Source organism: Gymnodraco acuticeps, unplaced genomic scaffold (assembly GCF_902827175.1).
Source record: "Gymnodraco acuticeps unplaced genomic scaffold, fGymAcu1.1, whole genome shotgun sequence".
NCBI lineage: Eukaryota > Metazoa > Chordata > Actinopteri > Perciformes > Bathydraconidae > Gymnodraco > Gymnodraco acuticeps.
This window is the reverse complement of record NW_022990461.1, coordinates 864007-883349: the sequence shown is the minus strand read 5'-3', so window position 1 is coordinate 883349 and position 19343 is coordinate 864007. Positions and strand designations below refer to the sequence as shown.

The 19343-nt window shown below is 39.4% G+C and overlaps 1 protein-coding gene across 2 annotated transcripts in view; it reads left to right on the top strand.

Annotated features, from left to right (window-relative positions):
* Positions 1-19343, top strand: part of gpc5c (glypican 5c) — a 95650-nt gene that overhangs the window by 64642 nt on the left and 11665 nt on the right. For both annotated transcript variants that reach the window (XM_034226134.1, XM_034226133.1), the window contains one exon: positions 11841-11982. In XM_034226134.1, coding sequence (XP_034082025.1) covers positions 11841-11982 — 142 coding nt within the window. The remainder of the gene's footprint in view (positions 1-11840; positions 11983-19343) is intronic.

The following is a 19343-nucleotide window of genomic DNA, read 5'->3' as shown; positions in this document are numbered from 1 at the left end:
TCTTTGTCTTTTTAACCCGCTTGTTATTGTGCACCTCTCATGAAATAACTGGCCCCAGCCCCCCCAGTAAAATTGCTATAGAACCGCCACTGGAGTGTGAATGTGAGCAGAAGCTTGTACACGAATGCAAAAAAGACTGCAGCACGCTAATGATTTTTGGCTTGTGTAACCATTAACCAAGGTAACCCCCCCCCCCCCCCCCTTATCACCTGAATCTCCTCCTAGAGCACCTGTGTGTTCTTTTTAACCAAACATATGTCCAAGGGGCGTGGGGAGTGGCTCCTTAGCATCAGAAGTTGCAAGACATTAACTTAAAGTCTATTTAATGTCTATACATTTACACTTCTATTTTCTGACTCCCACCTGTGCATATTAATAATCCTTGTTGCTATCCAACGGGATTCATGTAGATGAAAGTGGCCTTGATTATAATTAGTTCCTCTGCCAACAGCTGTAATAGGCTAATATCATTTCAGGTTTAAAAGCCTATGACATGCTTAAAGGCACCCTAATTTTATCACAGCACAACCCCACATTTATTTCCCACCTCGCTGTTCTTTGAACTACATTTTAACTGACTAGTGATTAAAGTAAAAATGACATTCTCTCTCTTAAAATAGCAGATCATCACCATCCAGTCCAAACTGCCTTAAAACAAGAAGAGACCAGACAAATATCAGCATAATGATATCACCTGTCTGCTTTTTCCAGCACACAAGGTCGCCACTTGTCCCCCGCTCCCTTTACCCTTGCTGCAGAGCCCTCAACAGATGTTTAGAGACATGGCCATTTAATAAGAATCTTCCAGGTGGGCGAGTCACAAAACAAGATCCTATTCAGATTGATTTTGGCAAGCCCATCTGGATCCATCTCCAAAGTACAAACTCCACTGGACACCTTGGTGCCTTTTAGGCTGTTAAATGGAGTTCAATCATGAGTACGTTTTTTTATACTTGAAAAGCATTGTTAAGTTATACTGTTTGCTTTTGTTTTGCCTTTGTAGTTTGACACTGAATCAGCTCATTGATTGTGGACCAGCCTGTGTGAAACTTATATTAGCTTAAACAAATATAGACAAATGGATGACAAAGCACTAGCGATTAGCAGACACTGTGTGGATGGTTTAGAGTTCTTTTTAGCTTTATAAACCACAAGTCCTCAGTGATCAATCCCTCAGCGTTAGAATGCTGCACCTCTGTTCTCTCTGAGTCTTTAGAAATATAATTAAGGGTAGTTTAGGGGAGCTGAGAGTACGGAGCATTGCCAGCAAATACACAAAGTCGTGGCTGTCTATTTGGAGCACAGAAATCTCATCTGCCATTTTGGTAACAGTCAAGTGCTTGGCATCGACCAGCAACACCTGCAAACTTTTTGTTGATATTTAACAAAATGATAAAGTATTACTGATTAAATCTTTGAATGAGTGTAATTCTTCAAACATCTGATCAGAAGTTATTTAACAGAAGGACATTACCAAAGCCTGGTTGTCTCACACAGCGTATAAAAACCTGACCCTGACAAAAAACAACAACAAACAAAAAGCTTTTACAGAAAGTAAAATGATACATTTGATTAGATGTCTCCCATTGAATAATTTAACACACTTTTCAACAGCTGTTAGATTTGATTATTTGTTTTTGTCCTTGTAAAAAACACTTTTAGTTTCAGACATTGACAGTGAGGATTATTGAGAAGGTAGTCCTTTAAAGTCGTGAATACTGTAACAAAGTATGTATTTAGAGTAAAACATTTTGAATGTTTCGTACCAGTGATGGAAGTTAAATTATTCATTGCTGTATTTGTGTTGTTTCATCCCTTCTGCTAGTTTGGGTTGTTATTTTAACTGAAAGTAATATCCTTCAAAATAGACACACTGGACTGACTTTAAATTGCATGTTTATTCTCCTTTTTTATTTAAAAGGTATTACAGGGTTTTCAATGAATTCCTAATCTGAGCTCTTCCAAGTGTGAATAACCTCCATTTCGGGGATTAGTGAGGTTAAGACGTGTGTATTTTCACCTAGTAGAGAATAGTAGACCCGGAGCACTGTGGCACTAAGAGCATTGGGAAACTGCTGCTGATGTATCACACACTCTGACCCCTCATCTACCACGGCATTCTCCTCTTAAAGCAGTGTGTTGGTATTCATTATAATATTTGAGTCACACACAAACCCACAACAGTTCCAAGGTGGAAGATAACAGAGAAAACCTACAGTACACACTCAACATAACTCCATGTACAATCCAATACATAAATGCTGGAAATAACTCTCAAATGCACACAGGACAAGTCAAATCTCTTGACCTCCTATAAAATGCTCCATTAAGTGAGTAGGCCCAAGTTATTGTTCTCCCCTGTGTATCTCTGAATATCCTCTTTCCCACTCTCTTGCTGTCTGCCCGTAAATATTGCTAATGCGGACAATAAATGTTTCAAAGTAGATTCTTGCTTCTCGGCCATGAGTCCAGCTGTTTTTGGGCGGGGATCTTTTTCACAATGGTCTATCTGTTTCCATGCGAGCACTCAGGGCCAGGTCATTTGTCAGTTTGTCAATTTGCACTTGGTTAAATGCAACATTAGTGGCGACACACTGTGTGGGGAAAAAAACACATTTTCACACTTTATTCCTGTATTTAGTATTTGGCGGATACGCAGATGGTAGAAATGGTGAAAGCTGCGGTGGATGGAGAGTTGGAAAGACTCCAGCGTTAAAGTCCAGCAAAGACAGGCCAGTTGTGTGTGTGATTGATGAGATCGACTTCTGCTTTGCTGCCTGGTTTGGCCAGTGGCCCGGCAAGGTTCCACATCAGAGAGACCTTACCACACACTCTGCATCTGAGGATCCAGTCGATCCTCAGATATATCTGCAGGGACTCAGAATGAATGAACGAGTTAGGAAGTTTAGTAATTAGCAAGTTTGTGCATCCTCTCAAGAAGACCCTTAACATTATCAAAGACACACTTGTTATTTAACTCCTTGAAAGCATCTAATAATGAAAAAACTATGTATTTATTTTCCACTTCAATATGCCTTCACAGTATAATATATTGTAGGTGTTATGCCTTTAGCAGTCTGTAAGTGTGTGAGCTTGAAAGAGTTACTGGAGTCGAGGGATGAAGAAAGCTCGGGCTGAGCTGGCGGCCCGTCACAGGGAGGGGAGAGATTCTTTCCACTTGAAGAAGATGATGGAGCTGGCCTTCACAGGAGCTCTGCTGCTCCTTGCTGCTCCTTGCTGCTGCTGCTCCTTGCTGCTGCAGCTGCTGCTGCTGCTGCTGCTGCGGCTGCTGCTGCTGTGGCAACGCTACAGCAACAAGTCTCGCTGCCCAGGGCTCTCCGTTAGCTTGGCAACCAAACTTCGTGAACCCAGACTCTAATCTAGGCAGAACATGTTACCATCATAATTAGATGCAAGGCGAATATAAATCCAGTGAACTCAACTGTAACAGTTTTTCCACTTTGGGACATATACTCTCCCTATGTGTTTCAGTTCCATGCAGACAGTGATTCTTCTCATGTGGAGAAAGTACGTGACCCATTTCTGTTATTGGCACAAGTTTATGAAAATCCCTCTTTCCAATGTGACGTGGTGTGCATTTGTTAAAAATAAGTAAAACACAGTGTTCCAAAGATTATCTGTAGGACGGATTATAGGCTCATGTGTCTTCACATATTTAGTAAATATTAGTTAAGCAAGGAGGGGGATTATGTTTTTAGTTTTTTCCCTTGAAAACAGTTTCATATCCTATGGCTGATGGTACATGAAACTGTTTTCAACAAGCAAGGTGGACTCAGGGGAGTGTCTAATTAATCATTGAATGAAGTCTTACCACAATTGTAAACCCTACGTCTTGGACTTGCACATCTCTGCAACGTTTTCATCTTAACATGAAGTCTGCACCGGCTCAGTGCAGGCTTGCTTCTCAACTGCTTTTCAAGGGTGTAACTGCAGCCTGAAGCGATGTTTGTTCGTGTTTTTTGCATTTCTTTTGGCATTACACACATAAACATGAGGTTGATATTGAATAAATAGGGACTGAATAAATATATTTATCTCCTTTCGCAACCTACAGTAGGCGGGGAATGTCTCTCTCTCTACACCACCGCCCAGCACTTTTGAGCCCTCCACCAGAGGCATCGGGTTGATGGAAAAATATACCAGGACTACTGGACTGGGGTTTGAGGCTTACCTACTGTAGGCTTGCAAATCTGGAAAGGAATCATTGCTAATTCTTGGCAGAAACTAGATTGCAAACTGAAGCATTAGTTAATCAATTGCTTCCCTTAACGGCCTGTTAAAGGAGTTAGGAGTTAGTTATTTTAATATTTAATTATGGTATATAAAAACAGTCAATACAACAGATTTCTAGAAAATCTAGTATCCCCCCAACAAGTATTGGTCCTTGAGCATGCAAAGATAAATATCAGTTTGATGGGTCCAGTAGTATGTACAAACGACTAACTGTGAACAGACAGAAAGAAGAAACACAGTGACCAAACAAACACCCACCTCCCCAGAGTTTATTTGGGGCAGGGGGCTCTGTAAACCTTTTGTGATGCGGCCTTATGTAGCCCAACATGGATAGAAAGCAGCAGAATCCTTCAAACCTGTTGACCCCCACATCGTTCACTGAAAATACTTTTCAGCAGCTAGGTAGCTGTTGGAACATGTTTCCAGAAAACCACTGATGTCATTCAAACGGTCATACGTTTTTTTAACATTTCCATGATTTGCCAAACAAAAGCCAAAGTTGATTCACTCGTTCACACGTTACACAAACACAATCTGTCCCAGTCAGATTCTGACAGGAGCAGGGTGTGACAGCCCAATGCTATAGCGGTTCGTCGTGATTGACTCATGAGGGTTACACGAGGTCATTGCCAAAAAGTGTCAACAACTGTTAGCAAGAACATCGACTTGTACTAGCTTGCAGCGCAGGGGCGTGGGGCTCTGTCTTTGTTTAAAAAATGTTCAACAACCAGAATTACTCAGAACTCTTGGGAAATGTCATTTTTTATTTTCACAAGTAGAAGCAGTTTTTCAGATTTCACAACATTTGGCGGAAAGTTAGATAATTGGCCTACGAAGAACTGATTTGTTTTGGTTGCAGAAAAGACAACCATGTGGCCTGTTCAAAAATAAAAACGATCCTGTTCGATAAACTAGTTGGTCTGTTCTCCTACTCTAAATGATGTCCAACATGCATTGTGCAATTGCAAACAAACTTAGCCATTTTGTTATTTTACTCTGAGCGTTCTGGCAAACTTTTACATAAACATATGATTATTACAAGTAGCAGAGTGAAACCTGAGTCTGGCTTACATTCTTTTTCAAGAAGTTGAATTTGGTCCTAGCATACAGTACTGCATATTAATAGTTTTTTTTATTTGCTTGAGCTGTTTTCTAGGATAACTGTATGAGGTCAGCAGATTTTTGTTTGCTTGGTGGTATTGAGAGTTAAACCTTATCTTTTCATTGCCTTAAAAGCGATATAGATTTCACATCTAAAAGTCAACGAGACAAAATATGTGCTGTAAGCTTTGGAATAAAGGTTTTTCTGGCTTCAACTTTAACCATGGAAAAAGACAACAGTAGAAAAGTACTTGGCTCACTTTTTTTACATCTTTGATTTTCACATTTATTTTTGAATGAATTTCATTTTCCTTGTTGTTAATGGCAAGGGAGGCTATTGCTGTAGTCTAGACTCTGACATCTACCACTGGTGTCCAGTCCAAAACATTATTTATCTTCCAGTCAAAGTCTATCAAACAATTGAGAACTGTTGGAAATGGTTTGGCCACAACATGCGCCATTAATCCACTCAAACAATACCTATCTATTCCAGAAGTTAACTTTGTTTGCAGCCTGTATGTATACCGACACAATTACACATTAAGTACATGCTTAATCTGTTGCTCAGTTGATATTTGCTTTTACACATAATCATTATAAGCCTTCACAGTATATGACAGAATGGACATCATTTGAATTAAAAAAGTTGGATGGACTTCTGCAGACATTACACAGATTTGCCACCGTCATTTTTTCCTTGAGTCTCCTCCGGGTTTTCCTATTCCTCTCCTTCTCTCTGTCCACATATGGAGTTTTCACCACAATTGCCCTCAATGAAGTGATTCAGTTTCAACGTTTCAGTGAAGAAAAATAACACATGTCTCGATGTGGGCATACAAAGGTTCTGATTTATAATCCTGTTCCACTAGTTTGACAGCAGCATGCACATAATACACCGAAACAGACACACACACACTCTCTCTTTCAGCCTTTTCTATATTCCAAACTTCCTCAGGAGGTAAGGAAGGAATTCAGCCCCTGATGCTCTTATACCTGCCCCATCATCCTCTGTCTGAGGAATGCTTTAGAAGAGAAAGAAAGAGGAAAATGAGTTGGCAGGGTGAGAGAAGAAATTATATTCTAAGCATTACCTCATTTGTCTTTAGATGCCAGAGTAATTTCGAAGCAAGCCTCGAGCATAAAAACTTATTTTGTTGTCATCATCTCCCCGTTAGCCCCTTCACCTGTTTGCACGACTCTCTCACTATAACTATTACTCCCATTTTTCTCTGTTTATTTCCCGCCGTCTTTCTTTCTTGTCAGTGTGTCATTATCTGTTTGTTTTACTTGGCACATGCGTTGCAAATATTAGAATTTGAAGGCAAGTTGCAACACTCTTGATTCAGGGCTAATACTGTTCGTTCTGAATTAAAATCTCTGAAGGCAAGGCACTTTATACTCTGGTGTCCATACATGTAATCATGTGACCTTGAAATATTTACAACAAAAATGTTTAAATTAGCCAAATTGTCAAACGTTTGAGTCCGACCATTATCAGACACACTTTAGATCAGTGCTTCTCAACATTTTTTCAGTAATGTACCCGCTTTGAAACATTTTCTCAGCCGAGTACCCCCTGACCGACCCGGGACATTTTTTATAAAAAAAGCCTATATACATAATTACAATATAGTGATGTTCCATCAGTGTGTGATTTATTAACTCCTTCATGCATGCATTACAACAAACTATGGACTTTTTCATCTTTGTGCATGAAAAAAATGAGTTTTTCAATTGAAGTAATATATATGACAAAAAAAAAAAAAAAAAAAACAATGAACAAAATGATATATTATGAAACTATAAAATACAATACACACATTTGACATGTTTATATGAGAACCCCCTTGGTGGTTCTAGAAATATTTTATATAAAATTGTGTTTTCTATGTCACTTATTGTACTAAGATTATTTTTGTAATCATGCATGGTATTTTTTTTTTTAAATCTCACGTACCCCCTGCAGTACCCCAACGTACCCCTAGGGGAAATCAGTTTGGAAGAGGTAGACGTGACAGTCTGATCGACTGTCGAATGTTTTTACCAAAAGCATGTCTTTCTTTCTCTTTTCTTTCTATCAATAGACTCATCTGAATCTAACACAGCAGCCTCGTGAAAGTCATTGTGTTATATGTCAGAGAGAGAAGGCAATTTAAATAGTACAGCCACTTTCTTCAGTGTACCATGTGTGATAGATCATGAGTACACATTTTTGAAAGTTTCTTAGGCTTTTGACTACAATAATAGACCATACTGTGTTGTCTCAAATTCACTCTCTTGTTCATGTAAGTGTCCTGAGTCCTTTTATGCTAGAACATATTGTTTTCAGTTATAATATTATGTTTATCTAAAATGAACTTGCACATCTTATAGCAGCATATAATGTGTGTTCTGCTTCTACTGTACTCCACAGGATACTGCTTAAAACACTCATTCAAACTCAGCAATTGTCAATCACAAAGTAGATAGAGGGAGAGAAAACTCACTGCATATTATTAATTCAACACTCTTTGTTACTCATATTGGAACATGGCGTATCTCTCTTCCTGTAGTTACTAGGACAAATTATATATTTACTTCTTCACTATGCTGCTGGAATACGACAATTAAGGTGACATTTCAACAGAAAGAAGTGACACGAAGAGTTTCTGTTCTGCCGTTCCGACATTGTCAAAACAAGCCAACAAACTGCATTGGACGGCAGCCAATCAACAATTCTTAAGCAGCCTGACGGTGGTTTCCACAGTGACGACGCCTTAATTGATTTAGTCTCTAATTAAAAGTCTTTAAGGGCCAAGCAGCATTGTGTTAAACGTCCCCTGAACGGAACGGTTATTAGCTTAACACCCAAATGGTTATCTTAAGGATGTCGGTACAAACATTGTGCTGTTCAGCAGAGCATTTCCACCTTAGAATGTGCACTGCATTTATGTAAGTTCTTTACTGTTCATTCTTTATTCAAATACTATATCTCGGGAACACCTGAAGGGATTTCTTTTTTATTTGGCACAAATATCCACTGTACTGAAAGATGAACTGTTTAATATTTGAAAAAAGGTCCAAGGTCAAGGTTTCTGTGACTTCACATTTGCACATTTCTCATAAATGTGATATTTCAGTAACGTCATGAGGGAGTTTCCTTAAGATTGGCAAAGACATTGACTTGCACTCAAGGATTAACTGATAACAATCAGGTGGTCAAAGGTCAGTGCGACCTCACATATATCCAATACTCATGAACAAGATATCTCAGGAACTAGGGCTGCACGGTATTGAAAAAAACTGACATCGCGATTTTTTCCACCCCTGCGGTATATATTGCGGTTTTTTAAACCCCAAACCCCAAAGTCCCGGCGGGTACTTTACTTTTTTTTTTCACGACAGTGTCTCAGGGGATCGTAATATTTAAGAACCTATTAATGTGTTATACGAGATTAACGGAAATAATCTCAGCTAACTGACGATACAAACCATTTTTACCAAAACAAAACACAAGTCTCATAAGAAGCATCTAAATGACCCTTGAGCGAAAAATGCTAACGCACTTTGGCACAGAACTCAAGATAAAAGTACCCTTATTATTGCTTTTCGTAGCTGCACTTACAAGATATCCGATTAAAGCTGAGGTTCCACAGATTATTTAGGTATATAGTATCATCACTGAGTGATCTGAACTCGGACAGGGGAAGCAAACACAGACATCACAACACGTACCTTTACGTAGCTTCTAGGGGAGATGTCTCACCATAATGCCATTGAACACGTCTTTTGATCAGATTGACAGCTACGGTGAGACTATCTCCCGTAAAAGGTACGTGTTGTGATGTCTGTGTTTGCTTCCCCTGTTACGAGATCGGATCGCTTAGATACTATACTTAAATAATCTGTGGAGTCTCAGCTTTAATCGGATATATTGTATGTGCAGTTTCGATAAGTAATAAGGGTATCTTTATTTTTGAATTATTTGCTAAAGTGCGTTAGCATTTTTAAAAAAAAATGAATATAACCGCACGTCTCTGCGGTGTGAATACCGCGCATGCGCATACCGCGGTTATCGCCATGACACGGTATATCGTTCAGCCCTATCAGGAACCCATAGAGGGGATTTCCTCAACTTTATAAGCATCAACTTAATTTAAGGATAAACTGAAAAAAAATGTGTCAAAGATAATTCAACTTAAAACTCAAGCACTCATCAATATTTCACACAAATATTAAATAGTATAAGGTTATTGAGCAATGATAATTTGGACAGCAAAACTGTAACAAGACTGGTTGGTTAGCCAAAACACACAACAGTGATGCGTGATCTTATTTTTCACATCAAGCAATGTACTTATTCCTGTAATGCGAAGCAGTAGAATAATGTCATTAAAGTGGTACTACAATTCCCAGTAGCACACAGCTAAAGCAGAAAATATGATTTTTAGTGTGCTTCCTGCAGCCAATGCATCGCCTAAGCAAAGTTTCACATTTCAGCCTCAAATCAGGCAGGACACATAAAGTGCCTGTCAACAAGATGTAATGTGAGCCAATCTATAACTATAAAATGCAATACTGGAACCAGCATGTAATGTGGTTCACCTTGTTTCAAAGTAATCCTCTTGTACATTACTGACCATCTATGAAAACTAAGCCATCCAGCTTTTCTCTATTGCTTTCATTTTTTGCGGTGAGCATAAATGATATGTTTTAGCTGCTTCCACTAAAGATCCCACTCCAGTTTCATGGAGCCTGGCGGTCTGTTATGGTTTCACATGACTCATTTCACTTGTAGCCCTCATTTCACTCACTCAGGCCTGAGTGAGAGGGGGGGACGCATTAACATTAAGTACAAATGTAATGCACGGCAGATGTAATGAATTAAAATATCGTGTCCCCTTCCACTCTCCCTTGCAGTCAATGTTAATCCATAATCTGGTAAATATTGCAGAAAGCAAACATATATTATTACTCATAATGATGTTCACACTGAAACAGGGTAACTGTTGACATTTATACAGGAATTTGTGTGAGGGTTACTCATTATTTTCCTCATTAATTCTTCCTGCTAGTTTAAGGCCTTGACTTTCTGTTCATCTATTCTTAAGTTTTACATAAATGATGTAGCGGGGTAGGAAGGTTTAAAGTGAAATATCTCATCAACAACTGAATGAATTGCTATGAAACTTTGTACAATATTCTTGGTTCCCAGAGGATCCATTTTGATGGATTTAGTATTAGGTAACTGGCAGGGTAAAGTCTGTTTGACGTTTGGTCAGAATTAATTGGACATTTGCGTTCTCAAATACAGCTCTTCTGGGTAATCTCTAGATCAATTCAGGGTTGCAGTGCATGTGTCAGAGGACCTTAGTCTTGTTTCATTATTATACCCTACATTGAGCTTTGCATTGTCAGTTGACTTATAGTTATCAGAATGTTGTCTTTACATGTTTCTTTTGGGGTGTTGAAGGCTCAGTAGACAACTGGTTAAAGGTCACCTTTGCTGTCAGGTGTGTTGAGTGACACACAAGAGTCTGGTGTTAATGGCAAGGTTATTAGTCACCTTCATCACCACAAACACCCCCCCATTCCTCCTACCACCTCTGAACATGTCTCTAATGGTTGATCCTCCATATGAAGGTCAGCTGTGAACCGAGATTGAGCCTGCTCATGAATTTGTATTAGTGTCCATGTGTGCATTTATGCATATGCAACCCTTAAGGATGGTCCAAAACAAAAAGAGATAATTATGTGTGTCTATAGTTCGTCATGTTCAACAAATATTGTATTCACGCCACTTACTAACTCCTTATACTCCAAAGGATCATTTGTTGTGGTGTCAGGAGAGCTTCTTGTTAGACATGGTGTGATGGAACAGAGACCACCTTGATGATGGTTGACAGCAGGAAGGTTGTTATTAGTTGGCCCCATGCTGGAAGGGGGGGAACATCATAAGGAGCGGTGTTTTATACTCCAGTCAGGGAAAGGAACTGTGTCCTCCTAGTACCATGTGAGATGGTTTCTATAGGTCGACATGTTGATTACAGTTAGATAAAGTACAAATACAGATGATGTTTCTAATGACCATATTAGATGACTAGTGTAACTATTTAAAGAACAAATATATATAACAGAAAAACATGGTGTAAGAGTAAATTGAGCTCTATCCAAATAGAAATACATGTTGCTGTATAAAGGAAATAGCACAAAGCTAAAAAAAAAAAAGGTTTTGTTTTTCAAGGCTTTTTCTCTACAATGCTCCTCTTCATTTTTATTGTAATGAAATGTAACACGCCAGCTTCCCAGACAGGTTCCTTACTCTACAACACCCACACCACTATTTGATTATCCCAGGATTCTATATATCATCTGTTGGGCCCTTGCTAACATTTACAGGTATTGACACGTCGGAGCAGAACAAGGGGGCGCGGGGACATGAATATTTTAGTGGGAAAAACTGCTGCTAGTAAGTGATAAACTTTGTATTATTGTTTGTTGTCCAGGAGACCCAGGAGAAGTTTCCTAAACTGGGCCAGATGGAGGCCTGGGATGAGTTGGGCAGTGGGGAAACAGAAGAGGGCAGCACCACAGACTGTGACGATGAAGATGGCTGTCAGGCCTCAGGAGACGGTCAAGAACATACTTGTAAGTAATATATGTCCATGACTGCGTGCACAAAGACTCACACAAGCCATTTTGTCCTGTGACGTTCTTTGAATATGTGTGACAATTTTGGCGTCTGTATTTACAAATAGAAGTAGGCACAACCAGACTTTGGAGCTTAACTTTAACTTTTACTGTGCTCTACCTTCAATCGCCTGATTTAGCCAAGGAGAAATCAAGACATTATAATTCCTCATTTTTCTTTTGCTCTATAAGCTTTAGACTCTTTTCCACAATGCTCTCTTTCATTCATCTTATATATGTATATGGCAAGGGATATTCACTTTAAAACACATTTCACACTCTGTCTTCCTCGCCTATTGTGTCTCCTTGATGCTACAATTTGGTGGGGAGGAGGTTTCCTCAAAATCTGCGAAAAAAAGCCGGTTTGGTTTAATATCCACACACACACACACACACACACACACACACACACACACACACACACACACACACACACACACACACACACACACACACACACAGAGAACTACAAATACAAACACGCACACACAATGTAGTGAGGAGGTGTTGGGGCTTTTGTTAGCTTTGATTAGAATCATTTGATCTCCTGCAGTACCTTCTTGCTAACCATCCCTAAGTATCATGTTGTTTCTCGCCTACAAAGTTAAACAAAGGAGTTGTTTTGAAGCTTTTTCTTACAACCATTGAGGAGTAAAAAGGAACATGGAGGGGAAAATACTCTCTTAAACAAGTACACTGAGATGCACACAAGCAAGTTTTACACTTACTTGTTAACTTGTCTTACTATGTTACACTCATAGTTGCCTTATGATGGTTTTCACATTATTATAGACACATCATTATAGATGCCAAAATGAGCACAACAGATCCTTGAAAAAGATAAAACAGACATTCATTCAGTCATTACACAAACAATCAATTGATCTCTTTTAAATAACTTTAGTCACAGCAAAATCACATTTTGCCACATCATTAAAATTGCATGTTGGCACATTTGACACTACTGACACTAATGACATTATCATTTGGCCTTTACATTTTCAACACTCAAATGAACATTTTACAAGTTCTAATCCTGTGTTAAAGTTGCAATCCTCATGATTTTAATCCTTGTTGATAAAGAATCTGTAGGGCGCTTCATGTGTTCAGAATTCTGTGCTTTTTTTGTATTGGTGTGTATTGCGGCAATAGTGACTCAAAAACATGTACCGTAACAAACACAGAAAAATACTTCATATGTGGTTCCTACAGTGTGTATCCACTATAGCAAAACTTAACACATAATTTTATCAAGGACACACCCAGTTTGTAAAACTGAAAATATAAATATTGCAAACTCTTGGGGCATAGGCTCAATCATCATTGTATTAAATCCTTCAAAGATAGATGATAGGTAACTTAAGTAAAACTCCCGTTCTGAGGCGGTGGGTCACAGTGGGATGTTGGGAGGCATAGCGTCTTCTGCAGCTCCCTTCTTCTGTTTCTGTCAATAGCTCTGGATGGTATTGGCTGGTGTGCTGTCAAAACTACGGCCTAGTTTTACCAAAGGATAGCGAGAAGGGTATCCACACCACAATGCAGCTTATATACCAATCAATAGCCATTACATTGCGAGTTAAACACAGCTCTGAACAGGTCCTCTCTGCTTTGCTCCTTGTTGTTGATGTGGATAAAACATGCCAGCCTTTCAGCAGTATTCCAACAGCAGGGGATAATCAATCAAAACCACTGTCAGACATGTACAGGACAAAACCCTTTAGTCTCTGCTCAAAGTAGAAATCAATATCCTGGTGAGTCCTGTTGCCTGCACAGATGTTCCTAAGCCTTTAAAATAATATGTGTCATCCAGATACAAAATCATGGTTCTTGAAAAGATGGGATTTGCTTATTGGTAACTATAACAAATTACAGCAACGGTCTTGTTTTAGACAACAGGCAGTCACAACACTTATCCTGTGATGCATGAACAGCTCATATCTGTAATTTTCACCAGCCTGCCTATTGGACTTGGGTGTATTGTTATGCAATTTCCAAAGCTTTGAAGTGGATAGCGACTGTTGTTCTTCAGTTACTGTTGTACTCACACGTGTCAAGCTCTTTGAAATTACAAGCTTGGGGGAAAAAAATATTTTTTACATGTTTATTTACAACAATTTTGAAAGAAGAGCTCACCATCAGGCCTTTTTTTGACATTGCCGTTCTTGGCATTTTTATGTGTTTTCATGACATCTGCCCACCCACTGAAGTGATGTTCAAAATGGATGACATTCCAATGCACATTCAATGGCAATTATATGATATCAAAGGGAATAATATAATTCCGTCATCATAATTTTCACTAACAACATTTGATCATGTTCGGTTGCTTTTAACCGCTTAGAGTATTTATTAAACTGTAGGTTAAATAAAATGTATTATTTGTATTATTATTATTTAATGACTTTACAAATATTAGACAAACTGTTACATAAATACATCAACTTTAACACGTTTCAAAGGACTAAATTAGTTTTTCTGATGATGAAAATAATGATAGTGTTATAGGAGGCACATCTTAGCTTCCATCTATCTGCAGACTTGTTTACCCCTATGTAGCTCTGGCAGAGCTCCCGAGGTCCGTGTTAAAAGGGTACATGACCGCCCGCTATTATGCTGAGAGATAATTCATTACCAAGCTAATGAAGTGCGCTAATCTGCAGAGAACAGACTCACTGTCTCTGTCATCACTCAGATGTGATGGAATTCCTGCAAGTCTCACTAAGGTGATATACCTATAGCTTCCTTCATACTGAATGCATGTTTCAAGATTCAAGATTCCAGGCTTTTATTGTCATTTGTACACAGCTACAGTGTAGTATGACAATGAAAATGGTTGGTCAAAGGCTCCTCCAACAGTGCAACACAATAAAACAGACATAAAAAGGCAGAGTTGGAGAGGAGCAAAAGACACAGCAGCCATCATCACCGGTGCCATTTTTTTGTGTGTAATTATTATTAAAACTTTATTACAGACTCAGGGTCCAGATAAAAGACAAGACATTACATATAATAAATTACATACACAGCATAAAAAGAATTCATAGTTTAAGAATAATTTAAATCAGTGTCCTACAAAGAGACAACTATACCAATGTCTCCACAGCTGCGATTGGTAGCGTGTAGTACTAAACCTTATGTTCGATAAGGCCAAGAGGATTTCATTATCAGAGTCATTAAGCCGGCAAATACATTTATACATAAGATTTCTTAAAACAGCTTGTAGAGTATTGACTCCTGCAGCCACAAACATTTCACTTGCACTAGACCATCGAGGTCTCTTCAGCAATATTCTCATGGCATCATTATAAGCTACTTGAAGTTTCCGTAAACTTGCTTTTCTGTAGTTTGACCACAAATGTGCCGTATAGAGCGGTGTGCAATATGCTCTGAACAGAGACATCTTCACTCCATCTGTACATGCACCAAACTTACGTAAGAGAATGTTTGCTTGTGCATACATCATGCGGCATTGCCTATAAATATCTTCATCATCTGTCATTTGTTCTGTAATAAAGTGTCCAAGATATTTTAATTTATTACAGACACTAAGATTAATATCAGACAATTTAAAATCAGGAAATTTCAGACATTTATCCTCTTTGGTTCTAAAGATCATGACAGAACTCTTACTGGTGTTGTATTTGATGTCATGCTCCACACCATACACAGAACAAACAGCAAGAAGCTGCTGAAGACCAGCGCTAGATGGACTCAGCACAACAAGATCATCTGCATACATAATATGGTTCACTAGAGTACTACCAATCATGCATCCAGTATTACAGGCTTTCAGTCGCTCGGACAGATCATCAATATAGAGGTTAAAAATAACTGGGGACATAATTCCACCTTGTCTGACACCATTGCTAACCCCAAATGGGGCTGAGACCCTATTGCCCCATTTGACTTGCATAGTCTGGTGGCCATACCAGTAGACCAGAATTCTCACAATGTATTTGGGCACCCCTCTTTGACTCAGTTTAACAAATAACTTCCTATGATTAACACGATCAAAGGCTTTAGAAGCATCAATGAAACACATAAGAACTGAGGAGTTATTACCTCTATATTTGTTGACAATTTCCTTTAAGGCGTATATATACAAGTCAGTGCCATGTTTAGCCTTAAAGCCATGGTTATCTGTTGAGTTAATAAAGTCATCTAATCTGTCCAGCAGAATTCTTTCTAGGACTTTTGACAGTATGCTGGCTAGTGCTATGGGCCTATAGTTGTCTAGGCTTCCCACTTTACCAGCTTTGTCCTTAATAACTGGCACCAACAGAACAGACAACATTGAGTCTGGTAACAAGCCATGACTCATAAAGGCAGTAAAGCAGATAGAAAGAAGAGGAGCTATCTTTACACTAGCATATTTAAGATGTTCAGCAGAAATATGATCTACACCACTGGCTTTGTTGTCCGACAGCTTGTTTATAGCTTGGCACACCTCATGTGGCATTATCACCATTGACTCATTGTTATCAATATCATCTACCCTATACAGTTCACTTTGGACACAGTTGAATAAGGTACTATAATGCTGTCGCCATAACTCCACAATGTTGTCTGTTCCAGATGTTCTGTCAACAGTGCATGGTAGAGATATTTTGCATTTATTATTAGCCCTCACTTCTTTCCAAAAATCCATAACATTGTTACTTAGCAGCTTCTTAGCCATGGAATCGGCCCTCATGGCTTGCTCATTTTTACAGATGAAGCGAATAGCATACTTGTATCTTGCATTAGTAAGCTTCTTGTACTCAAATACAGACCCTAAGAATGCAGATGCTTCTACAAGTGGGCAACTATGAAAACACAGCACAATGTTAATATTTGAAACTGTAAGGAAGGCTTAGTAAATTATTGATGGACAAAAAACCTAAAAGACAAGAGTGGGAAAGTATAAATATTTGTACATACTTCAATTAGCTATATGCTTCTAAAAGAAAGTGCAGTCTGATTGCAGGATGTCATGCCAGTTTGATCTTTATTATGATCCTGCTCCTCTTGCCTGGAGACATGGTGTACTTTGTGTGCCAACTAAATAAGGCCTAGTCATGTACCAACTGCCGTAATCACAGCCATGAACAGGTTAATGAATCAGTTAATCTTTAATGAACCATATCATCTCTCTGCCCTGCAGCTACTTACTGTATGAGAGCATTTTCTGTGGTACATTTTGTGGCGTGACTCTGGCTTATTAACTGTATTAGCCGGGGAACACTTAAGGCTGATCCTTCCAAAGGAGCTATTCATTTGTTGCTAGCTCATTAACGTATTAATCTCTGACAGAACCACAGTGGCACATTAGACCACTATCTCTCCATTAGGGAGAGGGAGCAGACTCCAAATGTCTGTGCATCAAAAGGTAGAACAGTACTTCATTTGTCTGTCTGCTTCTGTGAGTTGAGCTGTCTTCTCTCTGGCAGAGTAGGCGCAGTCTTTCTCTTCTGGCCTTTTGTGCAAATCTGGAATAACAGATGGAGCAGAAGCGATGTTATTTTTTAGGATATTGAAAGTGAATATAGAGTGAAAGTTTGCATTTCACTTTGATTCAATATTAGCTGGAGTTTAGGCTATAACGTGGGAGATTTAAAAGCATCCCCACTGCTGGAACCTCTGTATTGTATTCCTGTATGGTAGTGCTGCTGTTGAGGTAATCTGCCTGACAAAGGTGTGAGAAGCCAAAAAAACAAAATGAGGAGAAAGCAGGTTATCCGTCTCAGAGGGGAAGGAGAAGTAAATGCATCTATAAACACTTCCTGTGATTGAGGACGGAGGGATGTGCTGTGAAGAAGTGTGAAGCGCAGAGCCATGATATTACAATTCTCTTTTGGTAACAATTGCAATCTTTCAGAAACACTAGTGAGATCATCAAATAAGTGATACACCCCGGCATTGCTCACACACTCTGCACTTCAGTGGCTAAACCTCTCTATTAAAATGAAGCCATTGACAATGATCATTTTGCATTTGCCATCTTAAATTGACAAGATGGAAAGACCTAATAGTGAATCAGTGTGCTTCTGTTATTCTTGAGCAGAAGGAAAACTAAAACAACTGTACTTGTCTCTTCTTGCACACCTCAAGGAAACAGCTAGATGTGTTTTTGTGTTTGTGTGTGTGTCTGTGTGTGCACGTGCGTGCGTTCATCGTGTGAACCTGACCCCTAGGGAAGTAAACTCTAAGCAATATTTCAATCAACACCTGCTAGTTAATTTGTCCTTTAAAAAAAGTGTAATGTAAGTTGTTAATAGTGGTTAACTAGGGGTGTGCACACCTACTCACACACACACACACACACACATTCAAAGACATTGAGAGGTGGGTCGGTCTGGCATGAGAAGGCTCCAATCAGCAGATTTTGAATCTAAAGCTGAAGGGCACCGGAACGAAATCTGGGCTCCCAATCAATCAATGTTCAGTTTACATGTAGCTATCCACAGTTGTATAACACATTTTATAGATCTTGTTTCTACCATTCCAACGTTCAAAACACTGCATACAGGAATACGTATTGATGAACCTGACCTTGATACAACTTTCATATATCTGCCTGTTTTTGGTTTGTTGGTGTGATTGTACCTGAATGTCAAAAGCACTGAGAGAACTATTCTCCAAAGCCGAAAAGGCCATAAAGGTGTGCGGCAGCTGTTCACCCTGGCAGAGGAAGCACATTCCTGAAATGGACGGCTGCTTGGGCAGGATATGGCCAACCTACACCGGTGTTAGCGGGATTACACTGGACCTGCCCCAAGCCCACTACAGCCTGCTGTTGCCCTGGACACATTACACCTGCCTTTCATGTTAGAAAACTCCTAAAATTGAAAAAAAGAGTGGAGATTAAGGGTGATGTCATGCAAGTTCAGGTCTGAGAGAGGACACCAGGTCATAGCTAAAGGTCAAAGGAAATGGTTTGAGACAGTTACAACACTGGAGGGGTAATACCATGTTGCTTACCATACGATGTGTGGCTGCTGAACCAGATGTGACATAGAACTACAGCTAATTTGAGAATAAAATGTTAACAGATTCAGAGAATGCGATTGCGACATACAAACCTATGATCGAATCTACCGTGAGAGACGGGGGTTAGAAGGGTGGGTGGGGGATTTGGTGCTTGTGTACTCTACCAGGTTGGGTAGACCCAATCCCAACCCCTTGATCTTCCCATCCCAGGTCCTGGACTGAGCCGGGGCCCTTTGGGAGTGGCGTGCGTAGAGGCCGCCTGGCCAGCAGATGTATTGGCTGTGTCCCGTTGCGGATATTACCAGAAGGACTGCCATTTCCCCTTTGCCTTTCATCTGGAGCTCAAGGGG